The 21600-nt window shown below is 44.4% G+C and overlaps 1 protein-coding gene across 2 annotated transcripts in view; it reads left to right on the forward strand.

The window, feature by feature from the left end:
- eml3 (EMAP like 3) overlaps window positions 1-21600 on the forward strand; it is a 125482-nt gene that overhangs the window by 38060 nt on the left and 65822 nt on the right. For both annotated transcript variants that reach the window (XM_063186355.1, XM_063186353.1), the window contains 3 exons: window positions 1057-1626; window positions 9041-9157; window positions 9648-9676. In XM_063186355.1, coding sequence (XP_063042425.1) covers window positions 1057-1626; window positions 9041-9157; window positions 9648-9676 — 716 coding nt within the window. The remainder of the gene's footprint in view (window positions 1-1056; window positions 1627-9040; window positions 9158-9647; window positions 9677-21600) is intronic.

A 21600-nucleotide genomic window follows, 5' to 3' on the forward strand; every position in this document is an offset into this window, starting at 1 on the left:
GAATGCTCCATTCATTTCAACGGGGCTCCCCAACGTTCGGACGTCTGTTATTTTTCGATAACGGACGGGTTGGTCTATAACAGACCGCTGTCAATGGCAACAAGACTTTTCACTGCTAAAGCGACTTTTCAACAAGACTCTAATCAGCTGCTGTGATAGACAGCACCCGTTGTCCTGGCTACCGCTGTCAATGGCAACAAGACGTTCACTGCTAAAGCCACTGCTTGTATACAAGTCAGTGGCTAAAGCGAATGTTTCATATCACTCCGCAGGGGGTCCGGTCTTTTGTCACTCTAATCAGCTGCTGTGATAGACAACACCTGTTGTCCTGGCTAGCCTACCTAGCTGTTGCCTAGCGGTGTTCCACAACGGCACTGTTTTGTTTTGCGCAGCAACAATCTTAACATTAAATAGGTCTAAAGAAATGTCCCCGCATGTGTGAATCATGTAAGTATATCCATATAATAAGCGGGTTAACTTTCGGCGAGTCGGTCGCTTTGTGGAATAGCAGCACTTCAGAGAGAACAAGACCCCTCCGCTCCGCGTCGGGGTCTAAAGATTCTCTCTGTCGTGCTGCTATTCCACGGTAGCGACCTTCTCGCCGAACGTTAACCCTTACTTAAATGTTAATAAAGTGTTATAAAGTATAAGGTATAAAGTATAAGTGTTATAAAGTATAAAGCTGTGAATAGGACGTTATTGTAAAGTGTTACCAGTGCATCCATGGGGATGAATGAACAAAAACGTGTTTTGTATTCATGTAATTGCACCTCTGAGCGTTGTCTTCACCCCACAACAAATAGCGAGAGGATTGTATCCATTTCTCACCGGACTAATGATACCGTATGATCTCATGCGTAATTGTGTGTGTGTGCGTGTGTGTGTGTGTGCGTGCGTGCGTGCGTGCGTGCGTGCGTGCGTGCGTGCGTGTGTATTGTGTGCGTGTATATGTGCGCGTGTCTGTATGTTATGTATCTATTTATTGTATGTCATATTCTATGTCTACATAAAACATGTATACATTTATCTGTATTATTTGTATCATTACATCTGTAGCCCACTCACAAACAGCACAGGGGAAGAGAACGGTCACAGCCACGGCCACCACGGCCCTTCAGCTGCTAACCTCCCCAAGCAGAGGCCCACCCCCCCTGCGTGCCAGGACCGGGCCACCCAGACGGAGCTCACCCTGCAGGGCATGGGCCAGGGCCCGGGCCAGGAGAGGGTGCCCCTGGCTCTCACCCGGGCCGTGCAGAGCCTCTCCCTGGAGGACGCCCTGCTGGAGGGAGGGGGGCTGTCGGTGGCGCAGGAGACCCTGTCCACCCTGGAGGAGGGCGAGCTGGAGGAGGAGGAGGAGGATGAGGATGACGAGCAAGATGGTGGGAGGATGAAGGACTCGACCTGGGCTCCGGGGGTGGAGGACGCCATACAGCCCACCAGGCTGGTCCGGTCGGGTCGGGGGGTCGGGGCGGAGGCTCAGGACCACAATGGCGGGTCGTCGGAGGACCAGGGAGGGTCATCCCCCTCGTCGGCGCCACACACCCCCAGTTCGGGGTCACCCGCGCCCCCCAAGGAGCAGTGCCACAGCCCCTTGCCCCCGATCATGGAGGATGGGAAGAAGACACTGTGCGTCTTTCATTACCGCCTTTGCACCCCCCTCCCTCCTCTACTCTACTCTACTCTAGTCAACTCTATTCCACTCTACTCTCCTCTCCTCTCCTCTCCTCTACTCTACTCTACTCTACTCTACTCTGCTCTACTCTACTCTACTCTACTCTACCCTACTCTACTCTTCCGTCTGGGCTGTCGTCTCATCAGGGCTTCCGTTCCTCTTCCCGTTCTGTCCCGTGTCCTTAAGTCTCTTCAGCCAGGTCCTTAGGGGCCTTGGGAGGGGCTTTCTATGGCTTGCATTCCTTAACGACTGACTCATGATTGGGTTTTTTTTTTGCTGCCAGTATATGGATGCAGGGAGGCAGTGAGGGGTGGGACAAAGAGGTCCTAGGCCCAGGGCAAGGGTGGGGGGCCCAGAACTGGAGCTGAAATCGGGTGGGGGTGCCTTTCAGATGACTTTGTCCCACACCCGACCAAAGCTGTCAGCGGCCCTCCGTGGATGCAAAACCCAGTGTTGTTTAAAAAAATGACTTTGCTCGCCACTTTATTTGCTTGCTTTGGAATTCCTGTGGATTTGGCCATTGCCCAGAAGCTATTATAAGTCGGTTGTCGAGCTTCGCTGAGGCATTTTGCACTACCAAGCTCTCGTCACGTGTCAGTTTCGCTATGCTGGAATTGGCTACCGCAGAACAAGTCATTCGTATTGAATTCCACAGTTATTACGCTGCTTATGGACAGATGCACCCTGAAGTAAGGGAAGTGTGGCATGTAATGGTATGATATGGGCATCAGGTTTTATTAGGGCGGCAAGCAGCTAGTGGATAGCTCATGAGTCAGTGTAGAAAGGAAAAGACAGTAAGCTGTTAGTGGCAATGTGATGTAAGATCCGCACTCACAAACTACGTCTCATTATTTATTTATAGATTACCACCATGTCCACAAGCAAACGCGTTTCGGCTATCAAGCCTTCATCAGTGCGTGGTACTCAGAACAAAGAAAGGGGTGCATCTTTAAGTTGATACCTTTTAGCGCACACCCAAAGACATTAATTTTTTCCAAGAAGTTGAGCGCGTCCTCTGACAAAAAATGTGATGTAAGACACATTCACATCATGAAATAGAATGTCTGCCAAGCTGTTCAGTTTCCCCCGTTTCATTTTCCTTGTTAATTTTCAGACAGACAGACAGACACACACAAACGCACACGTGCGCGCACACACGTACACACACACGCGCACGCACACGCACGCACACACACAAAATAAAACAATACTCAACCATTATCTAAAATTCTAAATCTAAAATAATCTAAAAATTAAAGATTAAAAACACTGCAGCTGGACTGGGCACAGAAGGCAGAGAGAGCATGCCCTTGGCCTTGAAGAGAGGTGATGGGAAAAGGAAAAACCCTCATGGCCAGCAGTGAAGGCCAAGGGAGGAAGAACAGGAAGGACAGGGCATTTCTGTCAACAGCAGAACAATATATTGTATTAAGACATAGGCCTTGTTATACGTTTGTTGTGAGTAGTAATAGTAATAGTGTAGAGCAGGGGTGCCCAACCTTTTTTTAACCGAGATCTACTTTTGAGGTTGATGGTCTGCCGTGATCTACCAAGTCAAATTTAAGGATGTCAGTGTGAAAATTTAAGACCGCCATTTATTAATCACCATTATTATGAACAAAATGTTTTTAGTAGGCTACTATGGTCTATCTTTTCAGTGTGTTTTTAAAGTGTGTTGAATAGCCTATCTTTACAAAGCAATGCAGCACTGATAGTATGCAGAGATAATTTCAGTCATACACAAGTCATAAACAACTGAAACAATTTCAAAATGATAAACATTTGGTATATAAAAGGCATATGTAGGCACATAGGCCCTATTTCTAAAATATGATGAAGCATTATTATGCCTTCAGTGGTAGGCTACAAATTAAAAAGGGCTCAGAAATTCACCATTTGTTATGGGTAAATAGTAGGCTAGTTAAGTTTACTTTAGGCCTACTAATGAGAGAGAGAGAGAGACAGAGAGAGCAATGAGAGAACTAATTCGATTGGTTAACACCTCTGTTAAGAGTGACTTCTTCGAAGCGTTTTTTTTTCCAGCTCTCTGGGACAGTAGCACAGCAAAGGCTTTCTATTGTGAGTTTGGCCTATCGTTTTGTCCACAACTGAAGCAAGAAACAGCACAAATTGAAGTGAATTCCATACATGTCAACAACTAACATTTCCCTTACACGCGGCACGCGATGTAAACGCAGTTAGCGATGATGCATGCGACTAGCGATTTGGAGGAAGATCCTCGCATATCGCCGCGTCATAACGCATCGTTGCGCACATGTTCTGTTACTCACCCGATGTTACATGTGTGCACACATGAATCAACTGACTGTAATACCTTACGGTCACTTCCTAATGTTTTCCCTCATTCTGTGTTACCGTGGGACTACTTATCTAACCAATATAGTACCAGCAACTTGCTACATAGCCTACTTTTGAAAGACAGTATTTTCCTCGTCACATTAGCCTACATGTCTCGCGATCGACTGCCACTCCCCTCGAGATCGACTGGTAGCTCGCGATCGACTGGTTGGGCACCCCTGGTGTAGAGTAAGTTAATTGATACTGAAGGCAATTATGTACTGTAAGGTGTCCATCAGCATACACAAATGCACAAATCCTATACATTGCGGGACAGATTAAACATATAGTTTATACTTGCATACATATTAAACAGTATGTTTATCAGAATTTCAGTAACCAAGCCGTCATCGTAGTGTATTCCTAACAGGGTCGCCAGGTGGAAAATGTTGAACTATCGTACCAAAACCTCAAAATTATCATTTTTTGGGGGAAATTATTGTACAAGAACCAAATGGTTCTCTCAAGGCAACTAAATGAACTGAATGACAACTCTGAACTTATCGTACATCATGTGTTTTTGATCATACAGAGGACAAAATTATGGTACAAATATGATAATTGTTGTAACACTGATTCCTAAAGACCTAGTGACTTTCCAAAGTCGAGTAGTGAGGCATTCATTCCACTGATAAAATGGTGCACCAGTGGGCACACAACAGAAATTGCCAAAAGTGATACCAGGCTCTCGTGATAGGCCAGTGTTTGGGGTTTGAACCAGAGACCTGTAGATTGAAGCTAGGTTGAGGGATTTGAGCCTATAGCCAATTGTGCAAAGCCAGTACAGAAGATTTATTTGAACATAAAACAAATTGTAGAAAAGTAGAGAGATGACAAGAAGGATTTGGAAAATCCAATTGATGACAAGAAGGATTTGAAACCCAAAACCAATTGTAGACGCCCAAGAGGGTTTGAAATCTGAGACAGACATCCATTCTTATATGTCCTCATACAATGACAATGTACCATTGGCCAGACAACAAACCAAACATCGAAAAGAGGAAAAGATGTATCAGTTTACTGTGGGCACGACACGTAGCAGTATTCTTTTTTTTATTTTAAGGATACCTTCTGGTTTTATTTTATCTTGTGGTCAAAAGACATCTGCGCAGTGCAGTAGCAATCTTTGAGCAACAGTCTATTTTTTGCTGCTGGGTTTTGCATCACCATCATTCCTGGCAGTGGTAACACCACAATCATCTCTGTGACTCGAGTCGCCACACTAACCTGCCAATTGGATCTGGCTCTTTCTCTACCTCTTTCCAAATAACGAATGTCAGGGGACTCTTTGGCAAGAGTTAAGCCAGACAGACTGACCTCACCCTGTTTGTTGGTTGATTCTTCTTTTCTTGCATGTTAATCAGCTGCGGGAATCACATTGCTTTGCTAACACTTAATCCTTGGTTGAAAACAATGGCAAAAGCTGATGTTCACTAATTATTGAATTACTTGATTTAATTGTGTTCGTTTTTTGTACGCTCAATCATGTGTTTTACTGTGTGTGTGCGTGTGTGTGCTTGTGTGAGTGTGTGTGTATGGCAGAGCGAGAGAGAGAGTGGGTGTGTGAGAACAGGGAAAGAGGTACCGTATGGTGCTTTAGGGGCGTGGGTGTGAGAGAGAGCAGTACAATAGTTTCCAGGCGACACAGTTACATCGGTATCTCACTCATAACCGTGCTTAGGTGCATTTCTGGAAAGCGTAGTTGTTAGCAGTTAGCAACTTCGGTGGTTGCCAATGGGAAATTGCATTGCAACCAACAAAGTAGCTAACATAGTTAGCAACTACGCTTTCCAGAAATGCACCCCTTGTTTGTGAGTGTTTGCAAGAGGTTACCGCACGGCTGAGGTAAACATTGGAGGAAGTGGGGCGGACGGCAGGGGGTGTGTGTGTCTCTCATCAGCTGGTTTCACTTCCCACGCCAGCGGAAATTTGACATCACAATCTCAATCTCCCTCTGGGCCTGTTTGAAACGATTGAGGGGGTTGGCTTTAGTGGCTTTTGTATGGTATTATAGTAGACTTGAAAAAGTGATTTTCTTTTGACTCATCTGATCTCATCTGAATAGCACCGTGTATCATAGTACCTGTACACACCCACCCACACAGTGTTACGGTGGGGCCATTCAGACAAGATTGCCCAAGAAAGCCACTGTTTAAAAGCCCAAAATGCAGTTCTTTAAGACAGTCAGTCAGGCGGCCAGTTTCACACTGTGGGCTTGTTTGAAATATCTGACTACCCGACTAAATGGTTTGATCAAAGTAGTTTGGACTTGAACTACTGAAGTTTTTAACACCATCTCATGCAGTTGTCACTGTATCACACCGACTTAATATGCCCAATATGTTTTACCCACAGTGACATTTGGTGGAGGTTGCCCAAAAACATAAAAAAACCCATAATTTTCCTTGTGCCAAATGCCAGGATGCTTTGTCAAGACTGTAGTCAGACCTGATCCTGGAAGATTCTTATTTTTTGCATGTTACTTACCTGTCGGAATCACATTTAGATAGATAGATAGATAGATAGATAGATAGATAGATAGATAGATAGATAGATAGATAGATAGATAGATAGATAGATAGATAGATAGATAGATAGATAGATAGATAGATAGATAGATAGATAGATAGATAGATAGATCGATGGACTTGTATTTATTCTATTGACTTCATATATGGGAGGAAGGAGGGGAGAAGGGGTGGAGTGGGGAGTATGAGCGGGAGGTTTCTCATCAGCTGGTTTCACTTCCCACGCCAGCGGAAATTTGACATCACAATCTCAATCTCTGGGCCTGTTTGACATGACTGAGTGGGTTGAGTTGAGTAGTGTTGAGTTCAGTATGATTTTTTGTTTTGACACCATCTCATCTGAACATCACCGTATCATACTGCCTTACCTACTCAGTCAGGTGGGGTCATTCAGACAAGATTGCCAATGGAATTCACTCTCTAAAAGGCCAGAATGCATTTCCAGTTAGCTGGACATTTTCACATTACTGGTTTGTCTCAAATGTTTTTCTGTCTGATCCAGTGGTTTTATTGACAGTCCATTTTGAACTTGAGCTAGTGAGATTTAAGCACCAATTCAATTGCCACCATGCCATAACCCACAGTGACATTCGTTGGAGGTTGTTCACCCAAAATATTGCCATTTTAAGCCGGGAACTCACTTCCAGCCATGTCGCTGAACCAGTCATGTTACTGTTACAAACAGGTCACATGACTCCCTTCCTCTTCTATTCCTATGATGTCATAATCATCCTCACAGGTCACATGACAGCCCTTCCTGTACATGTCTGCACTAATGCTCTAAATGGAATGAGCCATGAGTGGCACAGGCACTCCAAGGGCAGGAAGCTAAGTCTGTGACTCAGGAAGCAACTTCCTCTTTGGACTATGGGTCCCTTACGTACAAGCAGACTTACAGGAACAGGTCCTGTTAAACCCATGTCTTCTGGTGATTCATGGACAAAGTGTGCAATACATTATTTCCCCGTTCACAATGTACTTTTGAACATTTGCACAGATGGACTGTACAGTATACACACACACACACAGTACACACACACACACAAACACACACACAGACGAGGCCCACGAGTTGGCCCACGTGTTGGTAGTAGTTTCTGCATGGCGCATGTCTTTGCATGTGTGGGTGTGTGGTGCACTTCTGCATGTGAGGAGGAGCCATCTCCACAGCCTCTCTGTATCTCCACAATGCTGACCTAAGCATCTGTGGATATACGGTACATGTGTCTACCGTACCTACCGCAATTTTGATTCTTCTATTATACTCTATCTCTGATTAAAACCTAACCCTTTGTTTCGCTTTGTGTGGGATGTGCACAATGCCGACCTCAGAATCTGTAGATTTCCGTGTGTCTACAGTTCTACATTCTTACTTTCTCTGATCAAACCTTACCCTTTAATTGACCTGGTGTGGGGTGTGCATGCCTGTACCTCAACTGTGTGATGAATGTTTTTTAGTGTCCACATCTCTGACCTCTCACCGTGTTTTGGTCAGATTGTGGTGCAACAGTGATGCGTGACGTGTGTTTCCCTACCTTAAAGCGATACTGTACTGTACAATTACAATGATTGAGTCTTACCTTTCTCCTGTACTCCTTCCAGCCTTTCTCTGAGTCAGGCAGTGCAAATTTGACCTCTTAGCTAGCATATATCATTAAAGGGCAGCCGTGGCATAGTGGTTAGAGAGTTGGTCTATCAATCAAGGGGTTGCAGGTTCGAATGCCCCCTGACCTCTCCCTACATCTCCATCCATGGCTGAAGTGCCCTTGAGCAAGGCACCTAACCCCACATTGCTCCAGGCCCTGTAACCAATACCCTGAAAAGTAATAACTGTAAGTCGCTTTGAATAAATGAAAGCGTCAGCTAAGTGCAATGTAATGTAATGTAATGTAATGCAATGTAAATCTTACAGGTCCAACTAGCATGTAGCTGGACCCATAAGAGTCAGCATGAATTGCTAGCCTGTAACTATAAGGAGTATCACCACTCTACGACGTGCTGAAAGAACAGAAGAAAGGTAAAACTCAGCTATTTAACTGAAGGAGAGTAAAGACAGCTTATTTCCAGAAATGGTACAGTATCGCATCAACCATGGTCAACCTTGATTCAGAAGCTACTATCCAGTGCCATGTATTCCAAATTGCCCTGGTTTTACCTGTCAAATGCCCTTATTAGCCATTCTCACCGTGACATTAGACAAGAAGCGAAGTGGCAAAAGCGACTATCGGTTTCCATAGCAAACAGTGGAGTGTAAGTTTTCAGTATCTCTATGCCACTGGATGCTACTTTTTCTGCTTCAAACTAATGGAATCGAAGGTCTCTGATGTCACGTGACAAAAGGTCCATTGGACAGGTAAAAGCAGGCAATTTGGTATATGTGGCACTGTGTTGTATATCTTCTAGTAAATCCAAGTTGCGCGTCACTTGCTCTCCCTGTGTCCTGTGTCTCTGACCTTTGACCTTTGATGTGATGTGTGGTCAGGGTGCGGCGCAACAGCGAGCGGCAGATGAGGGAGACGCCGGACAGGACGAAGCAGAGGCTGGGCAAGAAAGCGGCGTCCTCCGCTAACCTGCTCGCACGCTCCCCCAGTCTGGAGAGGTGAAGATGAATAAATGGGGATTTTTATATAGTACAGATGATGTGTATGTGTGAGTGCAATGTAGTGTGTGTGTGTGTGTGTGTAGAGTAGAGTATAATTTTTATTGATCCCGAAGTGTGTGTGTGTGTGTGTGTGTTTGTGTGTGTGTGCGCGTGTGCGCGCATGTGTGTCTGCGCATTATGTTATGTATATGTACGTACGTACATGCCTGAAAAGACAGGTCCCGGTATCTCTGTTTCTGGCTGGCTGACTGTCTCTTGTTCTATATATACAATAGTACAGTCAAAGATTTTTTTAATTCTGACATAATAGACCGTCTCTGGTACAGTGACATTAAAAGGCAATGCTACATTCATTACTGTGTTGTCAACGTAAGAGATTAGAACTCGGATGCTATGGATGTTCATGCTAGTTCAGCGGTATCATATCGTCATGTTTGTTTACTGTTTGTTTACTGTTTGTCTTCTGTCTCCCGGTTTCCTTCCCCAGCCGGACCAAAGACCTCATCTCCACTCCAGGTAATCAGTCTTCTCTTCTTTTCTCCTCTCTCAGTTGGACGCCTTTCATTTGTTTCATCCATTGTTTCATCCAATTTTTGCCATTCACATGCACTTTGCCAGAAGAACTACAACACACACACACTCCCTTTGATTTCAGTTCTTGGCTTGTAGAAACATTTTTATTACATCGTTATGAGCATTTATGAGTTGAGGACAAAGCTTAAGCTTGTGGATTCATTAGGTGTTGTTGCTGAGTCTTGACTGTGTTTGTTTGTTTGTGTTTTGCTCTTTGTATGTGCTGCACGGAGGGGTAGCATCATGAGCCAGTTTTGTTCAGTCTCTCATCCAAAACATGTGCACACACACGTGCACACACACTCACACATATTTAACACACACACACACACACACACACACACACACACACACACACACACACACATACACACACACACACACACACACACACACACACACACACACACACACACACACACACACACACACACACACACACACACACACACACACACAGATACATAACATACATACAGACAGACTGAAAGACAGAGAGACAGAGAGACAGTCAGACACACATTCCATTCCAATCATTACATTAACAAAACTCTGTTGTTAAGAGTAAGTTATTAGCTGAGTAATGACACTCTAAGTCAGTGGTTCTCAACTGGAACAGTCTTGAGACCCACCATTTCCCACTCTCATTCGGTCGCGACCCAATTTTTTTAGCGACACTCGAATGACTGGTTTGCACGCTTCTATCTCGCATAAACATTCTGATTTCATCTATGACGACAGATGACACAAGTTCAATCGCCTATAAAAATAAACGTTGTAACTTGTTGCAGGAAAAGTTGGATTTTTTTTTTTTTTAGCGAATTAATTAACCCCTTAAGACACGGCATTATAAAGTAGCTGTTACCAGAATGGCAATGACCAAGTCATAGTGTATTACTAAAGGCCCAGTGCACTGTCATAGTAGTGTAGTACTATAGTAGTTAACTTTCAATGTCTATTACAGCGTGCCACAGGAGGTACGGCGCACATTAAGGGGTTAATTACGCTTTTTTTTTACACCACGGCTCCGCGAGCCACCCATGACCCCTCCGTGACCCACTTTTGGGTCGCGACCCACCAGTTGAGAAACACTGCTCTAAGTTGCTCAGTAATGTTGACAGACATGTTTGTGTATCCATTCAACATTCCAGCACATCTGGATATGGCCTTCAAAAACCCCACTTAACACACATACACCGGCCGCGACCTGAGCGAGGCGAGCGACGGAAGTAATTGACTTTGTATTGAGTCGCGCGACAAAAGCGATTCGGGCGACTAGAGGCGATTCGCGCGACGAGAGCAACAGTTTGTAGTTGAACTCCTGGGAATATTATGCAGAGTTCTAGCTAGGATGAAATTATAGCGTAGCGGTCGAGGGAGCGAAGCGGGGGGGTTGGTGCGGAAGGAGGGTTTCCCCCCATCCGCGGTGCGGAGTTTTTGACATTTTAAGGTAAAAATAGGCCATTCTAGGGGTACCTAAAAGGTAAATTATCAGTGTTGGGTTGCAGTAATGTAACTACTTTTTTTCTGATAAAAGTAGTGTAGGCCTAACGAGTTACTACTAAAAAGTTGGTAACGAAACACCGTTGTCTGTGAACTTTTGCGATTGGAGAGGTAAATATGACTCCCTCTCTCGGGCGCATACGCGCAAATAGAGATCTATTAAGAGGAAGAGAGAGGTGTGTCGCGGTGTCCCCTCCTTCTCACAGTTGCACTAGTTTTGAAAACGTTGAGGAGAACTGTGAACCGTGTGTGCATTTAATAATAGGGCATATCAATGTCCGAGTGATCCGATTCCGAGACAAGTGCAGTTTGACACATTTTCCGAGGTCGCGCTATTGTAGCTACAGCTTGCGCGTCCTAAAACCACAGGACTGGTGCCGGGTGCCTTTCGCATGCAATTAGCCTAGCCACAGAAGACGCTCCTTTTGCTACGAATGCGGGGTTTTTTTTGTAGTCACGCTATGTCAACCGGCAAGCTTAGAAAAAAGTGCCTCTCACCGTTACGGAGATGTCACGTCTTCTCCCACCTACTTTGTCCTCTTTCGAATAGTGTCAACTCCCAATGTCAGCGCTTAGCGCCCAATGTCTCCTGATTTGTTTGTATGGTAACAAGTAACGAACCCAGCACTACTGCTGACACTGCTAACAGGTTGGCAACTACGCTTTGGAGAAACAAGGATGCGATGCTACACGTGCATTTGTTGTTGTTTCATACGCTTGTCACAGAGATTAATAAAAGCCGTCAAAACCCCGCGACAAATAAAAATAGTAGGCTGGTAGTAGTAGTAGAGTGCTATATTGTCATTTAAATACAGTGAGTATGACATGTGTCAGGTTTGGCAGAAGGGCGATGTGGCATTGATCTGGCTGTAGCCTACATAATACAGACAAAATGCCGTTACGCTGTATTGAAAATAAGCGTAACGGTCCAAAATAAGCGTCACGGTCCAAAATTATAGCGTAACGGGCCGTCACGCACTTTTGCGCTAGCTAGAACCTTGTTATGCAAATGAGCTATGACGGGGTTCGGCGACGAGCTGCCACAGCCAATAACTGTATAGAGGTCAGTGACCACAGCCAATGGGAATGTTTGAATGCTTGCGTTCTGCCTTTAACGGACATACTCTAGTAGTCGTTTCAATGGCTCGTATCGCTCTTGCTGCACAGAAGCGATTCTCTGTCGCTTGAATCTCGTCGCGACTGGTGTATTCGCCCGGTAACCTTGCAGCTGAAACTTTGTCTTTTTTTAACATTCTCCAAACCAGTCAGCCATTTAGGGAGAAATGTTGACTCAACATGACCTCTGCAATGAACATACTTTGATTAAATCTTTATTATACGAGTCTCGTCTGGTTAAATAGCCAGCAGCCTGTGATTATTTTGCATTAAAAAAACACCAGAACTGCTGTTGGTTAGAGGCCTGTTGATGTAAGTGAACGTCTTAAGAGATTACATTTCACAATGACAGCAATAACGGCGACAGCAAAAATGGTGACAGCTATGTCAACATGTTTTTATACATCGGGTCAATGCCTTGTCCTCTACGTACAGTATACCATCATCCTGGAGACCCAGATTTGATTTTGGTTTCAGGTCATTTCCTGAACCTGATTTCCTTTCCTGTCTCTATCTCCCACTCATTTCCTGTCATCTCTCAACTGTCTTGCCTTAGTAACCCTTTGGATGACATATTTTGACATATTACTGAGAGACCAGTAAAAATGTTTGTACTATTGGCTGAGACACTCCTTAACAGTCAGGGGTGTTTCAGATATTGGGAAAAAAACAATGTGTGCTTAAAGGGACACTGTGCAGGAAATGGTCAAAAAAGGTACTGCAACTATGCTGCTCATTGAAACTGGGCTGCCTATTGCCAAATTTGATCTTTACATGAAAGTTTACTAAGTAATAAACAAATATTTTCTAGTATGGGCCAAGTACAGTCATTTTTGCAGCTAAAAATGGCTATTTTTGGAAATTCAAAATGGCGGACCATGGAGAAGATCCCCCTTTTCATGTATGAAAAGTGCAATTTTTCCAGTCATGATGAAAACTTAGAATTTGATGCTGGTGGTAAGTATTCATGAAAAAGGTAACATTAGTGAATGGGCAGCATGAATTCTGGAAATAAACAACAAAAAATCTCACACAGTGTCCCTTTAATGTACATCATCCACTTAGTATTCCAGCACTCCTTCTTGTTTAAATTCATGCCTGTGGATAGTTAGTACCTCCAGCCACATATTAGTGCCTCAATTTAAAGGTAGTGTAACGACTTATGCCTAACGATACTGTGTGTGATCTGATTAATGCAAAAACACTGTCAAGCACTGACACTGTCAGATCCTTTTTCCAGCTTAGTTGCCATTGCCCCCAACATTAGTCTATTCTATTTTTTATTTTCAATACTAAGGGGGCCGTTGACAGGCTTATGATGACTCCAAGGGGGCGTTGGGAGGCTTATGATGAGGTCCAGGGGGCATTTATTCAAAAGCAACACTGCTCTAGAAGATGTTAAATCTCTTAAATGTTAAATGAACACTGCATTTCCCACTGTGTGCTCTACCGTACGCCCACTTTAGGTTTTCCAAAGTTCACAGGTACTTGAAGGAACATCTGAGTAAATTCCTCAGGATTACCCAGAGCCTTGTGCAACCGGGCCCTGCAGCCATGTTGTTACTTTACTCTTCACCACCCTCACCACTAATCACGGCAAACAAAGAGAACAGGATCACATTGACACTCAACTCTCTCAGTCTCCAAGTTGGTGAACCCAATGACTCTACGGTGTATTCTGTTCCATGTATATTATGGTTGAAAAGGTTGGACACATTTTTTTCAGCTGTTGATTTTCCAACTGAAAAACTGTTCTTCTGTGTAGAGTTGCCTACGTTTCAGAAACACCCAATTGATATCATGTCCCGCCTTGACGCCAAGTAAGCATTTGTCATAGGTTCCAACCAGGAAACCTGTTTTTCGGTTGCACGGTTGGAAATCCATTTAACTGAATAGAGTAGTACCTTGGGGTCCAATTGTTCTGTGCATACAGACTTGGACCAGCGAAAAGCAGGGTAATGACCATGACCGGCCATGTCTGAAGATTTTCAGTCATTCAGCCCATCGTAGTTTTAAGCAATAGGACTTTTTGGAAGGCAGTCGGCTTTTTGTCCAAAAGCCTTCTTTTCTTCGGTTCCAGCCCAATGTCATATTTGCACGGATGTGGCTGTTATTGACGCACAGTCTCTAAATTGTACCAGTCCGTTCAGCATTGGTGCCGTGCGCAGGGGGAGAGAGAGCAGCCAAACACACAAGTGCAGTCGCTGTCAATTCTCATGCTGCTGTCTCGGATGTGAGTAGGTGTGATTTTAACAGTGTAGTTATGATGACTGTCTGTGATCTGACCTGACCCGACCACAACATGTGGATTCTTAAGAACATAATGGGCCAACCCACCCGCCCCGTGGCCTGCGCCCCACGGCCCGCGCATCACTACCGTCCAGGGCATGGGTATAATGCAGAGTTGGCATTTACGCATTATGCTACCAAGTGCTGGAACCAGCTTTCTGGTGAAATTAGAACTGGCCCAACATTGTCATGCACAAAAAAGAAATAAAAAACAACGTTATTTTTATCCGCTTTTGATTAAATCGCTATTGCTATTTCTATGGTGTCCGTAAGTACTACACTCAAAATTCAACGTCTAAAAAGCATGAGTGCAGTGTGCCATGTCTGCAATGTTGCAGGTGCACACACACACACACACACACACACACACACACACACACACACACACACACACACACACACACACACACACACACACACACACCAGGGCTTAACACTAACACACGCCAGGTAGCCAAATGCGGGTGAAAGTCGGCGTTGGCTAGTAGATACCGAAGGTTCACTAGCCATTCTGGCGGGCCCGTTACTATTCTGAATGATGAGGCACCGCATTTTGTAGTTTTTTTCTTCGGACCGTCTTTGCTACAAAAGCAATACAATGCGATTTCGCGAGCCTACAATACCCATGAAGCACCTGTGTCACGTGTCACCTGTGTCTCACGCAAGTCAGGAATCTGATAGGAATCTGCTAGTCTTGCGAAGAGGAGTGACAGCGAGCTACCGGGACATCAGCGTGCGTTTGGAAATGTCACTGGAAACCTTCACGTGAAAATAAAGTAGCGAAGTTCATCTCAACTGACCTGTTTTGCGATCTGTCATTAGTACAATACTTAGTAGTAGTGGTCATTAAAATGACCAAAGCGAGAGGAAAACATGTCAGTCTGTCTTACTCTTGTGAAAGTCTCAAGACTGATTAGCGCAGTGATAAGACAAGGACACATGCGGCATTAATAATGTTTGGTTTAAATTATTTTCTGATTTGCCTGTGTCTTCATACCTTAATATTCCTCCATGTTTCTTGTGCTGTTGTTCCCGACTGTCAAACCGTTCTTGAAAAACGCGCAGTAGCCTAGTAGCCTTCCAGACGGCACAAAAGCATCCCATTGCATGTCCCTTCGCAGGTGCCCGTCTCGCCCGTTTGTATTTTAAACAACTCACTATTAAACGGAATGAAAGGAAGTCGTAGCCCCTTCTGTAGTTACCGCATCTGTGTGTGCTTTCTAGTGGATACTTTTATAAGCAAATATTCCAGAAGAGGTGTTATTCCACATCCATGACCGAGGACCGGCCAACTTGGCAATGACTTTAGGCTATCTACTTTGCGCATGAATTTGGACGGCGACCTCCACAGATAGGCCTATGATATGAAGAAGTCCCTCCAGATTAAAGACGAAAATATTTTGCTCTCGTGTAGCTTACATTTGTGCCCTTCCACAACACTGTGCTTGGTGTTTCTGCATGGTAGCCTAAATATACTATAGGCTATGCCATTCCTCAGATCAGTAAATCTGTTCTTTGCATAGCATGCATGCATGGACCAGTTAATAGGCCTAACAATTCTAATTATTAGGCCCTATATTATATTATATTATATTATATTATATTATATTATATTATATTATATTATATTATATTATATTATATTATATTATGCCTATATTATATTATATTAGCCTACATTACATTATTAGGGCCTACAGCCTATTATATAATTCATTAAAGCTGCTATGATGGTTAAGAAAATTATGGCTAGTGAAAAGGCCCAATGGCTAGTGAGTCAGGAAAACCACTAGCCAAAATGGCTGGTAAGCGAAAAAGTTAGTGTCAAGCACTGACACACACACACACACACACACACACACACACACACACACACACACACACACACATACACACAGCGCCAGACATCTAAATCCAGGCCACTGGAAAGAGATATCTGGGATTTTCTCTCCCACTCTCTCTCTCTCAGTATTAATAAGAAGCCGTCCAGGGGTGCATTTCTCGAAAGTGTAGTTGTTAGCAGTTAGCAACTTGGGTAGTTGTCAATGGGAAACTGCATTGCAACTAACAAAGTAGCTACCGTAGTTAGCAACTATGGTTTTGAGAAATGCCGTCCAGGTCAAGAGGAATGAGTTAACATATAGCACATCATAAAATTAAGAGCCCTGTGCTCTACACAGCCACAGAGACCATGCAGAGGCCATGGACAAAAAAATAGCTGCATAAAAATAGTAAGCTAGTTACACATTAAAAAGGATGTTAGTATTTCATAATAACCTAACTATAAAGGCTATGAGAAAAATAAGTAGAAACTAGAAGCACTCAGATAGCGCAGACCTCCACCAAGGAAGCTGCTTGATAGAACATTGGACCCTTTTTGTGGAGTTGGAAACTGGAATGTTATCCTTCCTGCTGACAGACAGACAGACAAACAAACAGACAGACAAACCAACGCGACTGAAAACATAGCCTCCTTGGCGGAGGTAATGAGAAGAATTTAGTACAATTGACTAAAATGTTACACTGACTGAAGGTCAGAACAACACTATTTTTGAGTGGGACCAAATGTTACCTGAGTTAATTTAAACTCTAATAGTTATATTAACTCTGGTGCTTATTTTTACTTTGCATGTACCCGCACCTTAGCTGTGTGTGCAGATTTCAACATTACAGAAAAGGGACCAAAATAGGACATTACATTACACCACACTGAATTACTATATACCATATGACCCAGATGTATACATAATGCTCCATTGTAAGCGTCTGACCACGCAATCAGTCCCCAAGTGGTGTTTCTTTGAACAGGGTTTAACAAACTAAATGACTGAAATTCTCACGTGAAGCAACTTTGTCCAGCTGCCCAAAACAGTTCCTCCACATTTACAATGCAAACAAAAACAGCATTCGGTCATACAGTAAATGTAATCCTTATATAATATGACATCTTTTAATACCAACATCTTGCAATACAATGAAAATACTTTAATAATGAAACTATATGCCTATGTAAGTATAAGTAATACATAATTGAATGATTGAAATAGGGCCTACCATGTATGTAATAAAAATATGTCATACAGTGTATGTAGGTTTCATGAGTATGACCAAACTTTGTTTACTTAGTTCTATCTCGGCCAAAATCCTCTTTAAACTGAGGTTTTGAGTCTCAGTCCCAGTCTCAATCTCAGTGAGATTCCATGTTAAAAATTAAGGTTACAACCATGTCATGGCATCCATTAGTATTGCTTTGGCTCAGTCGGAGGCGAGTCTGCCCGGTCTAAAATGTGGCTGCCTGGAATTAACACTAACATTTGGCCCAACTATATGTATGGAGTCGTGACAGCTGATTCTGCATCAAGTCTATACTCTGGCCTGTACTAGAGTGAGCAGTAGAGGGACTCTCTCTAAACTGCGTCTTGATGTGAGGACAACAACTGGTGTAATGTTTGTGTACTGTCTATGTCTGATTGTCTATATCCACACCTAAAGTCTATGTCTATGTCTGCATGGGAAAGTAAGAAACGTTATTTTAATACTTTGTATGACCAGTGCGTGTAAAGAAATTGACAATAAAACCGACTTAACTTGACTTGACTTGACTTGACAACTGGAGCGGTGCCAAAACCACTGTGGTTGATAGACAGCATCAATCTGGAGCGTTTGTTCCATGCGTGCGAGACAAGGGGTACTTCTGGCCGCAAATAGGCTGAAACGTTTTTTTTTTTTTTTGACGGTAATTCTCTTGGTCATACAACTGTAGCGTGTGTCCAGCATACCACAGGAAGTGGAGAGTTAGTCAGAGAGACATTTTGCAGTACTGTCAGTTGTGTGTGGGACGGAGGGGGACTTTGGGAAATACAGTACTATTAGGAGTAGACCTTAGCTTTATCCCCCATGTCTTCTGCATTTGGCTCTTGTGAATCATAATTTTGCGCCCCCCCCCTCTTTTTCTTTACTTCTTTCTCCCACCCCACACTCATTTCTCATTTTTCTTGCTTTTCCTCTCCACTATACAGTAGTGTCCTTCATCTAAATTTACCCTTCTTTCTTCACCCTCTCCCCCTCTCCCACATCCCTTCTTTCTCTCTCTCTCTCTTTCCCACATTTCACCTTTGATTTCCCTCTCTTTCATCCTTCTGTCCTCCTGCTGCATCAATCGCCCACCCAGCACACACACACACACACACACACACACACACACACACACACACACACACACACACACACACACACACACACACACACACACACACACACACACACACACACACACACACACACATACGTACACACATAAGTACACACACACACTACTTCCAAATTTCCCCCTCATGTCGTTACATATGGAAATTCACCCACTACAGTCACCCATGCCGCCCAACACTTCACTACACTCACCACACGCAGCACTCAGCATTGACTGGATGATGGATAGCTGTTCCTCTGAAGCCAACCCCTTCTTCCTTACTGTTTTTCTTTCTTTCTTTCTTTCTTTCTTTCTTTCTTTCTTTCTTTCTTTCTTTCTCCCTCTCCTCTCCTCTCCTCTCCTCTCTTCTCTTCTCCTTTCCTCATATTTTCTTCTTCACTCATCCCCCTCATCATTGCCCCTTTGCTCAGGTCGTCTGTTTATATAATTGCCATGTTGCCCTATTTACCTCGGCTGTTACTGATGAGTGATCAGAGAGAGAGAGAGAGAGAGAGAGAGAGAGAGAGAGAGAGAGAGAGAGAGAGAGAGAGAGAGAGAGAGAGAGAGAAAGAGGGGCAGATGGAAAGATGGAAAGATGGAAAGATGGGGAGTGAGTGAGAGCGATGCATAGAGAGAGACTGGAGATGGAAAAAGAGGGGAGAAGGGAGTGAGTGGAAGGGAGAGAGGGACAAGGTGTGATCTAGAGAGAGAGAGAGAGAGAGAGAGAGAGAGAGAGAGAGGGGAGCATTAGAGAAAAAATGGAGTAAGTGAGAGGGAATGAGAAAGACAGAGAGTGGAAACAGGATTGAGAAAAAGATATATCGAAAGAGAGAGAGCGAGAGAGAGAGAGAGAAAGCGAGATGAAGATGGAGAAGGAGAGTGGGGTGAGCAAGATGGATTGAAAAGGATACAGACAGAGAGAGAACACTGCAGATCTGGGAAGAGAGGGAGGGGATACAGAGGAAGAGATGGAAGGAGAAGGTGTCAATGGAGGACAGCGAGAGAGAGAGAGAGAGAGAGAGAGAGAGAGAGAGAGAGAGAGAGAGAGCAAATTAGGGAAGAGGGAACAGGAAGAGGGAACAGGAGAAAGATGGATTGAGAGAGAGAGAGAGAGAGAGAGAGAGAGAGAGAGAGAGAGAGAGAGAGAGAGAGAGAGAGAGAGAGAGAGGGAGACAGAAAAAGAGAGGGCAGCACCCTTATTTTCCCCTGTGCACCAGCAGGTCTTGGGAAAAGTAAACAACTGTAATGTCTGAGCTGCCTCAGAGTGTCCCCATGCCATGCATAAATAAACTAAATGAGGACTGTGCGTGAGTTTCTCTCTCCTCTCTCCTCTCTCCCTGTCAGATGGATACTTTATACAGGTGCGCAGTGCACACAACACACTTGTCACAAATACAGCTTTGGCAGCTTTGGCGTGGCCTAGGACAAAGTCATCTCTTAGGCGTGGCCTAGGACAAAGTCATGTCGGGGCCCCCGACAGGGGTGAAGACAGAGGGGGACAAAGGGGACAGTTGCCCCGGGCCCAGGGAGAGAAGGGGCCCAAAATTGGTTCCTTATTACATTGTATGTATTGGGCTGGGTTGGGCTTTCAGACGACTTTGTCCTGGGCCTGGCCAAAGCTGTCAGCGGCCCTGACCCCCGACGCGACCCCCCTCGCACCGGGGCCTGGGACAACTGACCCCTTTGTCTCCCATTCTGTCGGCTTCCCTGGGGGAGGGCCATACTTTATTCAGGTGTGTACACACCACGCTCATCACAAATACTGTGCAGTGCACACAACACACTCGTCACAAATACAGCTTTGGCCGGGCCTAGGACAAAGTCATCTTGAAGGGCCCCCAACCCAATACATATAATGTATTTGGCGCCCCCTTGCCCTTGGGTCGGTGACAACTGACCCCTTTGTCCCCCTCTCCTCTGTCGGCTTCCCTGGGGGAGGGCCATACTTTATTCAGGTGTGTACACACCACACTCATCACAAATACTGTGCAGTGCAGACAACACACTCGTCACAGCACACACACAACACACACACTCGTCACACTCGTACAGCTTTGGCAGCTTTGGCCGGGCCTAATACAAAGTCATCTTAAAGTGATACTGTCCCATTTTGGAAATACGTTTAATTTACACCTCCCCTTGAGTTAAATAATAGGGTTTTACCATTCTCCTGTACTTTCAACCATTCTCTGGGTATGGCAGTGCAAATTGTACCTCCATGCTAGCAGTTAACATTGAGTCCTATGAGACCAGCTCGCGGCTAACTGGTCTCATAGGACTCAATGTTAACTGTTAGCTTGGAGGTAAAATGTGCACTGCCATAACTAGAAAACGGTTGGAAGTACAGGAGAATGGTAAAAGCCTATTACTTAACTCAAGGGGAGGTGTAAAATAAGCTTTTTTCCAAAAATGGGACAATATCACTTTAAAGGGGCCCCAGCACAGTACATATAATGTAATGGGGACCCAATTCTTGTACCCCCCTTCACCCCTGAGCATGGGACAACTGACCCCTTTGTCCCCCTCTCCTTTGTCGGCTTCCCTGGGGGAGGGCCATGCTTTATTCAGGTGTGTACACACCACACTCATCACAAATAGCACCTTCTGCGCTAAAGCACAACATGGTGTTTATGTCCAGGACAGGGCTGGGACCACACTGGAGTCTGCTTTGCATCACAACTTTTTTGCCTCTTTTTTCAAGTGTTCACAGGTGGGGTTTTTTTCCTGCTGTTTGTGCATATGTATGTGGCTGTGTGTGTGTGTGTGTGTG

This window comes from Engraulis encrasicolus, chromosome 21 (assembly GCF_034702125.1).
Source record: "Engraulis encrasicolus isolate BLACKSEA-1 chromosome 21, IST_EnEncr_1.0, whole genome shotgun sequence".
Classification (NCBI taxonomy): domain Eukaryota; kingdom Metazoa; phylum Chordata; class Actinopteri; order Clupeiformes; family Engraulidae; genus Engraulis; species Engraulis encrasicolus.